The sequence below is a fragment of the Triturus cristatus genome, chromosome 3_1 (assembly GCF_964204655.1).
Source record: "Triturus cristatus chromosome 3_1, aTriCri1.1, whole genome shotgun sequence".
Lineage (NCBI taxonomy): Eukaryota > Metazoa > Chordata > Amphibia > Caudata > Salamandridae > Triturus > Triturus cristatus.
In genome coordinates this window covers 46,121,995-46,139,793 of record NC_140583.1, presented here as the reverse complement: position 1 = coordinate 46,139,793, position 17,799 = coordinate 46,121,995, and the positions used below count along the sequence as shown (strand labels likewise).

General features: G+C 46.2%; 1 protein-coding gene across 1 annotated transcript in view; it reads right to left on the bottom strand.

Annotated features, from left to right (window-relative positions):
- Nucleotides 1–17,799, bottom strand: part of LOC146859667 (embryonic protein UVS.2-like) — a 61,791-nt gene that overhangs the window by 22,928 nt on the left and 21,064 nt on the right. The window contains exons 4-5 of the mRNA XM_085643416.1: nucleotides 14,962–15,102; nucleotides 14,741–14,858 (exon numbers count right to left, since the gene is read on the bottom strand). Of these exons, the coding sequence (XP_085499542.1) occupies nucleotides 14,741–14,858; nucleotides 14,962–15,102 (259 nt within the window). The remainder of the gene's footprint in view (nucleotides 1–14,740; nucleotides 14,859–14,961; nucleotides 15,103–17,799) is intronic.

The window sequence follows — 17,799 nt, the reverse complement described above, 5'->3', positions numbered from 1 at the left end:
CTTAAGGAGACGCCTTTTTCTTAATAATCGCATAATAGAGCACCTTCAAATATGGAAGTTCACTATTTCTGTCTTCGATAAAGACTAATTGTGAGCTTCATGTCTAATAAGTATTGAGCCCACATATGGGGTGCAAATGATCCCTGAATTACCTTTAGTTCACTAATAGCATTGTCATCAGGGCGGGAGCAGGAATATTTACCAGTTCATGTTTAAAAACACTTTTCATAAATGTTTTACTAAAGCATGATGAGGTAGTGCCCTGTTATCTACAGATAGCACATTTTCCATTGAAATGGCCACAAAACCTTCCCACTAACATGTAGTTTTACTGATAAAACTGTATAGTGCATAAACAATGTTTGGAAATTGGATTTCTGCAAATAAATTAAATACTTGCATATCACCAAGTAAAGTGTTCTGGTTTGTATTGACATATATAAGGAATATGCTACTTACCAGTATGCATCTGTTCTTGGCATGTAGAGCTGCAGATCTACACACTTGTGCATAGATCGCCATCTGGTGTTGGGCCCGGATGTTTGCAGTTTGTTTTTCCTCTTGGAAAGTCTTTGGAAGTCACGAGGTCGGTGACTCCTCCTTTGGATCGTATTGCGCATGGGCTTCGGCTCCATCCTCAGATTGTTTTTCGCCAGCAGGGAAAGATGGAGTGTAGTAATAACAGTGAAGATGCCCATGTGTGTGTATCTAAATAAGATAAACTGGAACAGATACAGGTAGCCGGGGAGCTGGGTGGGCGTGTGTAGATCTGCAGCTCTACATGCCAAGAACAGATGCATACTGGTAAGTAGCATATTCCGTTCGAGGCATTTGAGCTGCAGATTACACACTTGTGCATAGATAATATAGCAGTTCCCAACCCTAGCGTCGACCACCCGTATCTGTTGCAGTGGTTTGAAATAATGTTTTGAGTACAGCCTGGCCCACACTAGCTTGTTGCTTAGTTTGCACATCTACACAATAGTGTTTAGTGAAAGTGTGCGGTGTTGACCATGTAGCTGCTTTGCAGATATCATCTAATGGGATGTTCCCTAAGAATGCCATGGAAGCCCCTATTTTTCGTGTAGAATGGGCTTTAGGGGGAACGGATAGCGTTCGCTTTGCTTTGTGGTAGCAAATTTGAATGCATTTTACAATCCACCTAGCTATCCCTGAATTTGAGATGGAGTTGCCTTTGTGTGGTGGAGAGAAAGAGACAAACAGTTGTTTGGTCTTAAGGAAAGGTTGTGTTCTCTCGATGTAGTAGAGTAAGGCTCGTTTGACATCTAGTGTGTGAAGAGCCCTTTCTGCAACGGTCTGTGGTTGCGAGAAAAATACTGGTAGTTCTACTGATTGGTTTAGGTGAAAGGGAGAAATGACTTTAGGGAGGAATTTTGGGTTGGTACGGAGAACAACCTTGTTATGGTGCATTTGGAGAAAAGGTTCTTGAATGGTAAGTGCTTGTATCTCACTGACCCTTCTAAGCGAAGTGATGGCTACAAGAAAAGCGGTTTTCCATGTTAGGAATTGTAGTTCACATTTGTGCAGAGGTTCGAAGGGAGGCGCCATTAGCCTTGTGAGAACGATATTTAAGTTCCACACAGGTGAGGGTGGCACTCTGGCGGGAATTATTCTTTTAAGGCCTTCCATGCAGGCTTTAATGGCAGGTACTCTAAAGAGTGACAGATGTTGCCTGTTTTGTAGGTAAGCTGCAATAGCTGCGAGGTGTAGTCGAATGGATGTATAGGCTAGATTGCACCTTTGTAGGTGGAGTAAGTAGCCTATGATGTGTTGAATGGACACGTCCAGGGGATTGATGGTGTTGTTATGGCAATAAACAACAAAGCGTTTCCACTTGGCGGCGTAGCACGCTCTAGTGGTAGGTCTTCTAGCTTCTCTGATGACGTTCATACAGTCAGGGGGAAGATTTAGGTACCCGAATTCTAGGATTTCAGGAGCCAGATCGCAAGGTTGAGCTGCGCTGGGTCCGGGTGTCTGATCTCTCCATTGTTCTGGGTTAAGAGGTGTGGAGAGAGGTGTAGTTTTTGGTGCGGTACTACAGATAGTTCCAGCAGTGTGGTATATCACGGTTGTCTGGCCCACGTTGGAGCTACTGGGATTAGTGTGAGGGAGTGTTGCTGTAGTTTGCGCACCACTAGTGGAATGAGTGGGAGAGGCGGGAAAGCGTACGCAAATCTGCCTGACCAGTTCATCCATATTGCATTTCCTTTGGACAATGGGTGTGGGTATCTGGCGGCGGAGCTTGGGCATTTGGCGTTTTCGTGGGTGGCGAAGAGGTCTATCTGTGGATGCCCCCACATTTGAAAGTACGGGTGAAGAACTTGCGGGTGAAGCTCCCACTCGTGAATCTGTTGTATCTGCCTGCTGAGCAGATCTGCCACTGTGTTTTGGACTCCTGGGACATGCTGAGCTAGGAGGAAGATTTTCTGGGGTATTGCCCACCTCCATATGCTCTGTGCTAGTTGAGAGAGCTGTGGAGAGTGTGTGCTGCCTTGTTTTTTAATATAATACATGGCTGTCATGTTGTCTGTGCGGATCAGGACTACCTTGCCTGAAATCTGGGTTTGAAAAGATTTTAGGGCTAAGAAGATTGCTAGTAACTCCAGATGGTTGATATGGAGTAACTTTTGTTGAGGTGTCCACTTGCCCTGTATGGTGAGATGTAGTAGATGAGCTCCCCAGCCGGAGAGCGATGCGTCCGTTGTCAGTACTATTTGAGGGACCGGGTCCAGGAACGGTCGACCTTTGGAAAGGTTTGTGGTGTTCCACCACTGTAGAGAGCGATGGGTGTGACTGTCTACCAACACCAGATCTGTTAATTGACCCTGGGCCTGGTTCCATTGTTGCGCTAAGCACTCTTGGAGAGGACGCATTTGGAGTCTTGTGTGAGATACTATGAAGATGCAAGAGGTCATCATCCCTATTAGTTGCATAAACACTCGAGCTGGAAGGGAGTGTTGTGGTATGAATTTTGTGCGTAGAGCCTGAATGCTTGCAATCCTGGCAGGATTGGGGTAGGCTAGCGCTCTTGAGGTGTCTATGGTGGCACCGAGGTATTGTTTTATGTGGGATGGTTGTAGATGGGACTTCTGGTGGTTTACTGTGAAGCCCAGTTGGTGGAATAGCTGAATAGTGGTGGACGTGTGTTGTACACACTGATTGTATGACCTGGCTTTTATCAGCCAGTCGTCTAAGTATGGGAAGACGTGAATGTGTTGTCTTCGCAAATGTGCTGCCACCACTGCTAGGCACTTGGTGAATACCCGTGGCGCTGTTGTGACTCCGAACGGGAGCACTTTGAATTGGTAGTGTTGTCCGTCCACTACAAATCTGAGGTACTTCCGGTGAGCTTTGTGCACTGAAATGTGGAAATAAGCCTCTTTTAGGTCTAAAGTGGTCACAAAGTCGTTTTGGGAGAGGAGCGGAAGTACCTGTTGAAGCGTCACCATATGAAAATGGTCTGAGTGTATGTATGTGTTTAGGGGTCGGAGATCTAGGATGGGTCGAAGAGTCTCGTCCCTTTTTGGTATTTTGTTGGTTGGTAGGAACGGGTTCTATTGCTTGTTTCTGTAGGAGGGAGATTACCTCCTGCTTTAGGAGTATTAGATGTTCTTGTGACATTGGACGCTGTCTGGGTGGAATGTTTGGGGGAGTAGATATTAGTTCAAGGCAGTAGCCTGACCAAATTATCTGTGTTACCCATTTGTCTGAGGTGATGGTGGCCCAGACAGGAAGGAAATGTTGGAGTCTGCCCCCGACCGGAGTGGAATGGTCTGGGGGGAGCGGGGGGAAGTCATTGTGTAGGCGGTGTGGCAGAGCGGGCGTTGTTTGTTTTGCCTCTGCCTTTATTATTGTTACCCCTTTAGCCGCCTCTTTGATAACCCCTTGTGAAGGTGGACTGAGAAGGGGATTTGTATGAAGGGGACGCGGTGTCTGAGGAGTAGCCTCTAGACCTACTTCGAAAGGAAGAGCGGCGAAAAGAGCGTCTAGGAGGGTGTGACTGTAAGGCTCCCATGGATTTTGCCGTATCCGTATCCTTCTTCATTTTTTCTAGGGCCTCATCCACTTTTGGGCCAAATAGGTGTACTTGGTCAAAGGGATGGTTAAGGATGGAGGCTTGTACCTCCGGTTTAAACCCTGATATTCTTACCCAAGCATGGCGACGGAGTAGTACGCTGGTATTGATGGCCCTGGAAGCTGTGTCTGCTGCATCTAGGGCACAGCGTATGGAGGTGTTAGTAATAGTCTTACCCTCCTGAATTAGTTTGTTGGCCCTATCTTTATATTTTTCAGGGAGGTGGTGCATTATGCTTTCTAACTCATCATAATGTGCCCTGTCATATCTGGCCAGTAGCGCTTGAGTATTGGCGATACGCCATATATTGGCTGCTTGTGATGCAGTACGCTTTCCTGATGCGTCTAGTAATTTTGACTCTTTGTCAGGTGGCGGTGCTTCGCCCGACGCCTGGGAGTTTGCCCTTTTACGTGCAGTGGATACCACTAGAGAATCTAGTGGCGCTGGCCCTCTGATGTAGGAGAGATCTGTGGGGGCAGCTTTGTATTTTTTCTCGATGCGCGGGTTGATGACCCTGGCCCTAACTGGGTCCTTAAAAACTTCTGGCGCATGCTTTACCACTCCTTTGAGCATAGGCAATATGGAGGTGGACCTATGTGTGGTGTTGAATGTGTTTAGGAGGAAATCTTCCTCCACGGGGTCAGTATGCAAGTCTACCCCGTGCTAGTGTGCCGCCCTTTGCAGTAGATGGTGGAACCCCAATGAGTCTTCCGGTGGAGATGGTCTGGAGGGGTAAAGACCATCTTGTGAAACGTTGGGGATATCAGGGATATTGTAATCGTCCCATGGGTCTGGGGATCCTGTAGGGGTGGGGTCCCCTGTGGGTAGGTCCTGGGGCACATCCCCTATATCATCATATGGGTCCCCGTGATCATCATCGCGTGGAGAGGGGGTCGGAGAACGATGAGGTTGGGGTGGAGAAAGCGGAGGGGGTGGAGGTGGGGAAGGTGGAGGAGGTGGAAGAGGTGGGGAAGGTTTTCTGAATGGAGAGGTAGCAGAGTCCTTCCTCTTTGGAGGTGGAGGTGGAGCAGGCTTCTCCAAATGTCTCTTTTTGGTAGAGAGTGTCAAATGTCCAGTTTTTGGATCCTTGGTGAGTGTTTTTTGCAAGGGATCCGGTGTAAATAGGTCCGGTGAGGCTGGTCGGTCCGTCGACCCCGGAGGCGTTGGGGCCGTTGGCTTTTTAGGCTTTTCTGTGCCGGTTCGTTGTTTGGAAACCGGTTTGGGAACCTCCGGATGCTTGGTCGGTGCCGAGATGGGTCTCGGCTTCGAAGTGTCGGTGCCGGTGGCCTTGTGTGCCTTGGTCAGCACCGAAGGTGGTGTCGGTGCCGAAGAGCTGGGTTTTGACCCCGAGTGCTTCGGTGCGGGGCTCGGTGTCGAGATGGAGGTCGGCTTCTTTTTCGGTGCCAAAGTGTGTTTATTGGCACCGACGGTAGGCTGGCTCGAGCCCGAGCCGCCGAAAGGCTTGCTTGGCATCTTTACCGGGCCCAAAGGCGCGGTGCTGGAAGCAGTGTCCTTGGTCTAGCCTAGGCCCGGAGGCGAAGGTGTGACCGGAGCCTTTTTCGGTGCCGGCAAGGGTGTGATGTGAGGGGATCAGTACTCACGACCCTCTGCGCCGGTGTGGTCCTCCACATCTGAGTCGTCAGCTTCAGAAGCGCTAACGAGGCCCTCGTCGGTGTAACGCTCTGGAGCGTCGGTGCCTTCTCCGAAGATGTCGTCCGGAATCGTCATCGAGGAGTGCGCCATAGTTCTTCTGGCTCTTCGGTCCTGAATAGTCTTTTTGGACCGGAAGGACTTACACGCCTGACAGTCTCGAGCCTCGTGTTCAGGGGAGAGGCAGAGATTACATACCTCATGGAGATCAGTGTGGGGAAATTTGGACCCACATCGAGGGCACTTTTTAAATGGAGTCCTTTCCATTAGCCAGGACCGGAGCTTGGAGAGGCCCGAAGGCCGCCGTCGAAGACTGGAACCGAAGGTCTGTGCCGATGAGAAGGCGCGTCGAGTGGGGAGATCGCGATCGAAACAATACCGCGGTTTGAGGTGAGGATTGCGCGTCGATCGTCGACCTGGAAGCTGTTCGGAACCGGAGCGCGAAGATTACATCCGAGCCCGATGGTGGAAAAAAACAATCTGAGGATGGAGCCGAAGCCCATGCGCAGTACGATCCAAAGGAGGAGTCACCGGCCTCGTGACTTCCAAAGACTTTCCAAGAGGAAAAACAAACTGCAAACATCCGGGCCCAACACCAGATGGCGATCTATGCACAAGTGTGTAATCTGCAGCTCATATGCCTCGAACATTTTTTTTACCACAGAATTACAGAAATGAGTCTTCATAACTAGTGACATACATTTAAAATGTTTGAACAGTTCACTTATGAGCTATTTCAGTGTTGTTTTAGAAAAAAATCCCACAATATTACAGCCTTTCATTTCACATGCTTTGAACAGCACGATTTACACACAGTTCACTTTACAAAATCCTCTAACTTCAGTCACAGATAGAAAAGTAAGTGTAGGACTGACATTTGACTTCTGCCTCTGAACGCGGAGCAAATGTGACAATATAACAAGAATAAAAGGCATCTTTATTGCTCATTCACTTTGTGAGCAAGCAGAACGCCTGTTGTGAGCTCACTAGAAGGGCGAGTAGTCCTTATAAATCGCTCATCCTTATTAAATCTGGCTTGCCATAGTGAGTAGGCGAGTGGATATTTCGAGCCCTGCCATTACACCACTGAGGAATTAACAAAACATACAGAATCCAACCATCACAGCACTAGGGAATGAGGATATAATACAGGATTCAGCAATCACAACACTAGGGCATCAAGAAAGCATACAGGAACCAGCCATCAGCACCTCTAGGAAATAAACAAAGCATACTAGGATCCAGCCATCAAAACCTCTAGGAAATGAGCAAAGCATACAGTATCTAGCCATCACAACCTTTAGGAAATGAACAAAGCATACAGGATCCAGCCATCACAACACTAGGGCATCAAGAAAGCATACAGGAACCAGCCATCAGCACCTCTAGGAAATAAACAAAGCATACTAGGATCCTGCCATCAAAACCTCTAGGAAATGAGCAAAGCATACAGTATATAGCCATCACAACCTTTAGGAAATGAACAAAGCATACAGGATCCAGCCATCACATAACTAGGGAATACACATGGCATATGGGATCCAGCCATCACAACACTAGGGCATAAACAAAGAATACAGGATCCAGCCATCAGAACCTCTAAGCTATTTTTAGTCCAGTGGTGCCCGGCAGTGATAGCCTAGAACAGTAGGTGGGATTGCATGGAACTGCAGTGTGCAGACCCGTATGGCATACTGTTACTGAGAGGTCAAAAACCATTTGGTATTATTTCTAACAGAGTCTTTCAGTAAGAATCCACTGCCCATGGAACGTCCGTCACTGAGAGCCCTCTGCCCATGGAATGTCTTTCACTGAGAGTCCACTTCCCAATCAAAGTCTGTAGCGGAGAATATTCTGCCCATGGAAAGCCTTTCACTGAAAATCCTCTGCCCATGGAAAGCCTTTCACTGACAATCCTCTGCTCATGGAATGTCTTTCTCTGAGAATCCTCTGCGCATTGAAAGTCTGTCACTGTGAGTTGTCTGCTCATGGAAGGGAATCTTCCTCAGAGAGTTTCCAGCAATTGAAGGTCATATCTCAGTAGAGGATCTATAACTAAGACTCCACAGACCTTGGACAGCCCTTAACGAGTGCTCTTTTCCCATGGAGGACCATCTCCTACTGAGAACCCACAACCCATGGAGGGTCTATCAGTTAAAATCCACATCACGTATAGGGTCTTCCACTGTGACTCTACAACCCAAAGAGGGTCATCATGGACAGTACATCACCTCATCCTGTTCTCAATCGTCACCACTGCTCCACCCACCCATCAATAACATCAAATCTACAAAATGGACCAGAAATCCTAATCGTATCCCTCATGGCGAACTGGAGTCTAAACTCCAAGCACAACTTCTTCCCACCCCTCTCTCCCTAAATGCTAACAAACTCACTGAGCATTTCAACAAAACTGTCACTGATGGCTTAGACCAAATTGCCCGGTCCAAACTAAAAACTCTAAGAAACATTCCATCCAAATTGTGGTTTAATTCCAATCTCAACAACGAAAGACGTGCACTTGGACTAACTGAAAGAACATGGAGACAACACCCTTCACCCGCACATCTTGCCCTCCTCAGATCCACTACAGCCACCTACAAGAAACACATTTTCACTGAAAAGGCTTCCTTCTTCCACACACAACTCAATTGTGCCAAAGATAGACCCAGAGAGCTGTACAACATTGCATGAAACCAAACATCATCTGCCCCCCTAACCTAACAGCCTCTACTGACAGATGCAAAGAAATTGCTAACTTATTCTTCTCTGAAAAAATAGCCAAAATAGACCAATCCTTCCTTGTATCCTAGGCCTCTCCTTATCCCCTATATGCCGCCAACTCTTTTTCTATACCTCCCTCCCTATTAACTTCCCCGCAGACTCCTCCCAACTTCTTGCCTCTACGCCTCTGGATAACTGCCTTTCCAACTCACAGCTTAAAAACAACGCCTCCTGGCACAATTTCCATCCCATAACAGAGCTGGAAATCTCTATCCTCATCTCTAAACTCAAACCGTCCTCTCACACCAAAGACCCTCTCCCTTCTAAACTTGTCAAGGAGCTTAAGCACATAATTGCCCCTTATTGGACCACTATTGTCAACTCCTCCCTTACCACGGGATGTGTCCCTGCCTCCCTCGAACTCGGACAAATCACTCCCATTCTTAAAAATCCCAATGCCTATCCCAACGACCTTAACAATCCCCGCCCGATCTCCAACCTCCCCCTGCTTTCTAAAGCCCTTGAAAAATATGCCCTGCTTCAACTGGACGAACACATTGACACTTTTAACCTACTTGACTCCTTACAATCCGGATTCCGAAAACCCTGCAGTGCTGATACTGCCATGCTTAACATTGTGGATGACATCCACCACTCCCTAGAAACTGGCAAGACCTGCCTTCTTATTCTCTGCAACCTCTCTGCAGCATTTGATTCTGTAAACCACCCTGTCCTACTTAACGCTCAAAGTTTGCTTTGGCCTCGATAGTCCTGTCCTCAAATGGTTCTCCTCCTACCTTCAACATAGAACACAAAAAATGAAAATCTACAACTGCCTCTCAAACCCCACACCCATCTCCCTTGGTGTCCCCCAGGGTTCTATTCCCTCTCCCTCTCTCTTTAATCTCTTTATGGAACCCTTTACCCTCATTCTTAAACAAGCCGGAATCAACTACCACCTCATTGCTGACTACACCCAACTTTACTATAAGATTAGATCCCACTCTGATGTTCTCCATCTTAACAACACCCTGGCAAAAATTCAGTCCTGGTTCCACTCCAATCATCTGAAACTCAACGCTAAAAAAACTGAAATCATTCTCTTCTCTCCAAAAGACAGCCCTCTTCCTATCCAAACATGGATCTCTGACCTTAATGCCCTCAAATGTTTTCTCTCCCTTTCCAACTCAGTAAAATCTCTTGGTATCGCCATCGACAAGAGCCTTTCCCTTCAGGACCATATAAAAAACTCGGCCAAAGAAGCACTCTTCTCTCTCCGTCATCTCAAGAAAATTAAACCCTTCATTCCAGCGGACGACTTCAAATCTGTCGTCCAATCTCTAGTCCTCTCGACAACAGACTATGGTTACACTATGCTCTCTGGAACACCTAAAGTTCACCTTGCCCCTCTCAAATCTGTACTCAACGTGACTGCAAACACTTTGACCACATCTCCCCAGCCCTAAAAGTCCATAAATGGTTACCCATCGAAGACAGATCCTCCTACAAGATTGCTTGCATTACGCACAAAGCCGTTCACCAAAAGGCCCCGCTATATCTAACTAACAAACTCAACAAAGCGGGCTGCTGCCGATCATTGAGAAATGCAAAAACAACAGTTGATGGAAAGAATGTAGAACAATGTCATACATTCACCCCAGTACAGAGATCTGGGCCTAAATCCATCGTTTTTTTGCTCACCATGCCATTCCAGTTTGAACCCAGCCACATGCAAATCAGACTTGACCCTGGGCCTCATGGGAACAGTCCAGCATGAACTGCCAAGCAAGGTCCTCTCTGGACTGGAAACAAGCATCCTAGGACTGGTCTCGGGGTTTCACCCCTCTTCAGCCAGGATAGCTTGATTTCAGTGTCATGGAGAGCACGGGACCCATGTCTGGGCATACCCGTCCCACTCGCGTGACATATGCAAAAACAACAGTTGATGGACAGAATGCAGAACAATGTCATACATTCACCCCAGTACAGAGATCTGGGCCTAAATCCATCGTTTTTTTGCTCACCGTGCCATTCCAGTTTGAACCCAGCCATATGCAAATCAGTCTTGACCCTGTGCCTCATGGGAACACTTGAGCCCGAACTGCCAAGCCAGGTGCTCCCTGGACTGGAAACAAGCATCCTAGGACCGGTTTCGGGGTTTCACCCCTCTTCAGCTGGGATAGCTTGATTCCAGTGGCATGGAGAGCACGGGACCCACGTCTGGGCATACCCGTCCCACTCGGGGTGACACATGCAAAAACAACAGTTGATGGACAGAATGCCGAACAATGTCATACATTCATCCCAGTACAGAGATCTTGGCCTAAATCCATTGGGGTAGATTTACAAGGGCCTTGCGCCACTTTTGCATCACTTTTAACATGGGAAAACTGATGCAAAAGTGGTGCAAAGGCCTTATAAATCTGCCCCATTGTGTTTTTTGCTCACCATGCCATTCCAGTTTGAACCAAGCCATATGCAAATCAGTCTTGACCCTGTGCCTCATGGGAACAGTCCAGCCCGAACTGCCAAGCCAGGTCCTCCCTGGACTGGAAACAAGCATCCTACGACCGGTTTCGGGGTTTCACCCCTCTTCAGCCAGGATAGCTTGATTCCAGTGACATGGAGAGCACGGGACCCACATCTGGGCATACCCGTCCCACTCGGGGTGACAAATGCAAAAACAACAGTTGATGGACAGAATGCAGAACAATGGCATACATTCACCCCAGTACACAGATCTGGGCCTAAATCCATCGTTTTTTTTCTCACCTTGCCATTCCAGTTTAAACCCAGCCATATGCAAATCAGTCTTGATCCTGTGCCTCATAGAAACAGTCCAGGCCGAACTGCCAAGCTAGGTCCTCCCTGCACTGGAAACAAGCATCCTAGGACCGGTTTTGGGGTTTCATCCCTCCTCAGCCAAGATAGCTTGATTCCAGTGGCATGGAGAGCACGGGACCCACATCTGGGCACACCTGTCCCACTCGGGGTGACAAATGCAAAAACAACAGTTGATGGACAGAATGCAGAACAATGTCATACAGTCACCCCAGTACAAAGATCTGGGCCTAAATCCATAGTTTTTTTTGCTCACAAAGCCATTCCATTTTGAACCCAGCTATATGCAAATCAGTCTTGATCTTTTGCCTCATGGGAACAGTCCAGCCCGAACTGCCAAGCATGGTCCTCCCTGGACTGGAAACAAGCATCCTACTGTGCTACTGGAATCAAGATATCCTGGCTGAAGAAGGGTGAAACCCCGAAACCAGTCCTAGGATGCTTGTTTCTGGTCCAGGGAGGACCTGGCTTGGCAGTTCGGGCTGGACTGTTCCCATGAGGCACAGGGTCAAGACTGATTTGCATATGGCAATGTCTAAACTGTAAACTGGGGTGACATAGTGAAAAAGAATGATGGATTTAACCCAGATCTCTTGACTGGGGGTGAATGTTTTGATTTGTTCTACATTCCCTCCATCAATTGTGTGTCTTTTGCTTTCTCGCTCTAAGTGCACCAGGTATGCCCAGACGTGGGTCCTAGGCTCACTGTGCCACTGGAATCAAGCTATCCGGGCTGAAGAGGGATGAAACCCCGAAACCGGTCCTAGGATGCTTGTTTCTGGTCCAGGGAGGACCTGGCTTGGCAGTTCGGGCTGGACTGTTCCCATGAGGCACAGGGTCAAGCCTGATTTGCATATGGCCAGGTCTAAACTGGGGTGGCATGGTGAGCAGAAGAATGGTGGATGTAACCAGGTTCTCTTGACTGGGGGTGAATGTTTTGATTTGTTCTGCATTCCCTCCATCAATTGTGTGTATTTTGCTTTCTCGCACTAAGTGCGCCAGGTATGCCCAGACGTGGGTCCTGGGCTCACTGTGCCACTGGAATCAAGCTATCCGGGCTGAAGAGGGGTGAAACCCCTGAAACTGGTCCTGGGATGCTTGTTTCTGGTCCAGGGAGGACCTGGCTTGGCAGTTCGGGCTGGACTGTTCCCATGAGGCACAGGGTCAAGACTGATTTCCATATGGCCAGGTCTAAACTGGGGTGGCATGGTGAGCAGAAGAATGGTGGATTTAACCAGGTTCTCTTGACTGGGGGTGAATGTTTTGATTTGTTCTGCATTCCCTCCATCAATTGTGTGTATTTTGCTTTCTCGCACTAAGAGCGCCAGGTATGCCCAGACGTGGGTCCTGGGCTCACTGTGCCGCTGGAATCAAGCTATCCTGGCTGAAGAGGGGTGAAACCCCTGAAACTGGTCCTGGGATGCTTGTTTCCTGTCCAGGGAGGACCTGGCTTGGCAGTTCGGGCTGGACTCTTCCCGTGAGGCACACGGTCAAGATTGATTTGCATATGGCCAGGTCTAGACTGGGGTGGCATGGTGAGCAAAAGAACGATGGATTTAACCCAGATCTCTTGACTGGGGGGGAATGTTTTGATTTGTTCTCCATTCTGTCCATCAATTGTTTGTCTTTTGCCGATCATTGAGAAGCACCAATGCCCTCCTCCTTTTTCCACCTCTGTTAAAAAAGAAATCCACACAATCTTGCTCTTTCTCTGGTAACGCCCCTATCATTTGGAACACACTCTCTAAAGACCTACGTGTAACCCCTCTTACATCAGCTTTAAAAAAGACCTCAAACTGCACCTGCTCAACAAATTTTTGGGTCCTTAAGCCTTTTGTTTCGCTCTTTTTCTTCTCTCTCCATTCCCCCTCCTATCTCCTCCCTGCCCTCAGCTTTTTCTTTCCCACCTCCCTCCATACTCCCTTCCTTTTAGTTACTTTCTTCCCTTTCTTAGTCCATTCTTCTTCTCCCCTACTCACTCCTAACCACCCTCTATCCTTCTCCCTTCCAGCCTTCCTCCATCTCTCGTTACTGTTTAATAATTTGAGTACCTGTACCCATTTTATTTATGTAGATAGTTCTTTCTTGCCACTCTGACACATGTTTAAAGTTTTTTTGCTATATGTTCTCTGTATTATATCCTGTTTGAATCCTACGTTATGTAAACTCTGTATTAATCCTGTTTGAATCTTACGTTATGAAACTCCTGTACTATATCCATACTCTTGTAAAGTGCTCTGATACCCCCGGGTCGAGCCAGTTCTATATAAAACCTTTAAATAAATAAATAGTCTACTTAACGCCAAGGACTGGACCAAATTCTCCTGAGAGTCAAAAGGCAAAAGGGGGCAATCTTCCAGAGTAATTTTAACATAAAATAGCAAGTGGATACGAGTTTTAAAATTTGAAAACAAAAATTGAAATCGAAAATGACTCCCAGATTGTGAGCTGACTCTATTGGATTTTAAGAGGTATCAAAGGAACTAGGCCACCAGTGAGAGGGCCACACATCTGGTTTACCAATCTGAATATCTCAGTTTTAGTGGTAGCACTCGATCAGGAACAGCAGCCTTAAGAAATCGAGTCATAAGCTAGCTGTCCCACTGGAGGCTTGGCTTTAGCGAAAGCACAATCGGGCGTGACGCTCAACAACAACCGTATGTGATCCCTAGAAGAGACTTTTTCCACAGTTGAATGCAAATATTTTCACACCACTACCTTTTACCCAATTCCGAGCATCTTAGCTAGACTGTGTAGGGATATATTGTTCTAACTTGTGTCATATGCGAGTTGGAGATCATGCACGTTAATTTGCCTTGTTCTTTTACAATGAGGGTACATGGCTGTTAAACGTCGAGTCTATGTCATGGAGCCATATCTGTTGTGATGCTGAATGTTTGATCAGTCCTTAGGATGCCCTGTGTACTTACCCATTCACAGGCCGGGTCTGGAGGTAATGACTCTATCTAAAAGAACCCTATATGGTGGGATTCTGAATGTAGGATCAGTCCCTAGAGTGTCCTTTGCTCTTAGTCATCTACAGGCACAATCTGAAGGCAATGAGTCTATCTGATGGAGCCCTACCTGGTGTGATGCTGAATAAAGGATCATTCCTTAGGGTGTCCTGTGCTCTTAACCATCCTCAGGCACCATCTGGAGCTAATGAGTGTGTTTCGAATGTGTTTCTGAACTTTGGATCAGTCCTTGGAGTTCCAGTGCTCTTACCCAACCACAAGTAGGGTCAGCAGGTAATGAATCTTTCTGATGGAGATCTATCTGGAGTGATGCTGAATGTAGAATCAGTCCTTAGTTTACCCTCTGTTCTTACCCATCCGCTTGTAAGACTTGGAGGTAATGAGTCTATCTGATGGAGCCACCTGGTGTGATGCTGAATGTGAGAACAGTCTTTAGTGTGTCCCATGCTCTTACCCATCCGCAGGCAGGATCTGGATGTAATCTGGTTCCGCTGTGCGGGTCACAAAGCGGATACAGGTCACAGTTGCAAACTCACTGATTGCATCTTTGATGGCATCCACATCTTCGGCACCTGAGGGACAACAGAGGAAAGGGGGAGGATGACATAAGTTGAAGCAACCTGGAAAGGTTTCTATGAAAGACAATGTTGAGCCTTGGTGTAAAAGTGAACTCACTGTAAGTGGGACTGAGGGTGTAGGGCACACGGACGGTCCCATCACTGGATTTAGGCCAGAAGCAGCTATTGTTTGTACATATTCTGGCACTGCGACCTGGTTGGACGGCAATGTCTCCCTCGTGGACCAGCTGTGAGCTGCCTACAACAGTAAAACACAGTGCTAGTATTCAGTGTCTGTCATAACACTAGAAGGAACACGTGCACACAGAAGAGAAGAGAGCTGATTTTAGGTCTGAAGCACAATTTCAATAAAAAAATAAAAAATGCAACAACCTCTCGTGATGGAGGAAGATGCAGCCATTTGGGGTGAAACACCAAACCCTGGCCTACGAACCTACTTAAGAAAACAATTTACCCTATTAACTGAAAAAAGACCTCAGCACACAGGCATGGACAGTGAGTGCCCGATTCACATTTCCTTCACTGGCTACCTGTGGCATCACGGATTCAGTTCAAGGTCATGTGTATAGTTTTTAAAGCTCTTAATAGCATGGGCCCTGACTTTTTGAAACATTCAATTCAGTGGTATGTGCCTGGGAGAGCCTTGCGCTCCCTGCTATCCAGACTCGCCGTCCTCCCCCGCTACTACAAAACCAGCTGGGAGGGTAGGAGCTTTTGCCATTGTGCCATTAAGGCTTGAAACAGCCTTCCTTTTCATCTTAGGAACTCTACAGAACTTCTTCATTTTAGGAAGGGATTAAAAACTTGGTTATCTCTTCGGCCCACTGTTTCAGTTGTCTTCTTTGGCAGGTAGTGCATAGCGCCAGGACACCTCAGGGTAGCAGCGCGCTTTAAAAATCTTAAGACAAAATCCTAAACTTACTACTTTTGGTATTCACAGAAGTTAGGTTTTTGTCTTAAGTTTGTCTTAAGACAAACTTAAGACAGACTTAAGACAGACTTAAGACAGACTTAAGTTAGGATTTTGTCATAAATTTGTCTTAAGTCTGTCTTAAGTCTGTCTTAAGTCTGCCTTAAGTTTGTCTTAAGTCTGTCTTAAGTCTGTCTTAAGTTTGTCTTAAGTCTGTCTTAAATTTGTTTTAAGTGTGTCTTAAGTGTGTCTTAAGTTTGTCTCAAGACAAACTTAAGACAAAATCCTAACTTCTGTGAATACCAAAAGTAGTAAGTTTAGGATTTTGTCTTAAGTTAGTTCTGTGAATCGGCCCCTATGTGATTGCAGCTGGTAATGTTTACTGGGAATGGTTTCCTGTGTCTTACATCCCTATAGAGTTGTCAACTTGTCATATCAGGGGTTAATTATGGCATCACCAAAAGCATTTTACTGATTTGTGATAATAACATGGAGCATATTAAGGCAGAAAAATCAGGTGAACAACTGCAATGGCTATATGGCTTCTAAGCGCTTTATGTCGTCTTTCAGCAAACACCACCAGTGACATCACACGTGTTGAAAGAGTCAGCCATTCCACCGGGTCACCACCCTAAATTTTGTGTAATTCTTCAGGCCCATATTTGTATTAATTATTTTAATCTAAACTAGGATTGCACATGTCATTATCTGTGTTACATACAAGTATGAACGAATGTATAGAATTATTTGAATATTTACTAATTGAACCAGATCAACGAGCAGGATCGATTTACACAATCTGTAGCACACAAAGAGTAGCCTAATTTTCATTGATATGATTGTATTAATACAATCCTTCAGAATGTATACTAGTGTGGCCCAATCATGTGCGTTGATTAGTAATAGTACTTCTGTGGTGTTGACATGATACATATCTGTATGTTGTTACCAGATGTTTCTGGTCTATGAATTTGAAATGTGTTTGGGGAGGACTTTATTTCCCAGAATGCATTTCTTTTTAAGTGTGTTACTCCACTCCTCTGTATGTTTTTAAAAGGGTGGCATCTATTCCCAGATATTCTACATTTGTAAAATATGAGCCAGTGATTCTGTATTGAGACCAGGTGTAAATGGCTGCTTCAATCTACACTACAGGCTGTAGTGTCAGGCCTGAGACATGTTTAAAATTCTACTTTAGTGGGTACCACAAGGAGTGCTGCTGACCCGAAGTAGAGTTTAATGTACACGCCCTGGGTACACCCAGCACCAGATACTAGTAAATTAACGTGACAACTAGGTGTAAGCCAATATTATTATAATTTAGGGGGGTAGCAGAAGCACTTTACCACTGGTCAGCAGGGAAAAAGTGCACAGAGTCCTAAAAGCCAACAAAAACTAGTTTAGAAAAGGACGGCAGAGGAAGGCAAAAATCTGGGGCGACCCTGAGGAAAGGGCCATGTCCAGCATCTTCGTTCTCTTTGGTGATGTTTGTGAAGACACCTAGGCTCAAGCTCACAGCTGACAGTTGACTATCACATAATAAAGTCTAGTGCCCAGTGTAGGAAACTAGCCTTGTATATACTATACCAAAGTACGGTATAGTGTGCACAGAGTCCAGTGGATCACCAGAGGCTTTACAGAGGCTAAAGTAGATAATCCATTACTCTACTTCGTGGTAGTGTGGTTGAACAGTTAGGCCTATCAGAGGGTTTATTAAGCATGTGTTATATTCAGTCAGGCAAGAAATGATTACACACACTCAGTGACTGAATCCAAGACCAATTGTTTGGTAAAAAAATATACTTTGTTACTTTTATTCGTAGAACTAAGAGAACTCGGTTGCAGGTAAATACCACTTTTGAAATGGCAATACTTTTTATGTACAGTAAATTGCGTCTGCAAAATCAGTAACAATACTGTACAGTATATTGAAAATACTTTGTGATGTCTAATCAGCATTAATAGATCTAGGCTATTGTAATAGATGGGCATTTAGTGTGATAGGACGAAACGCATTGCAATTCT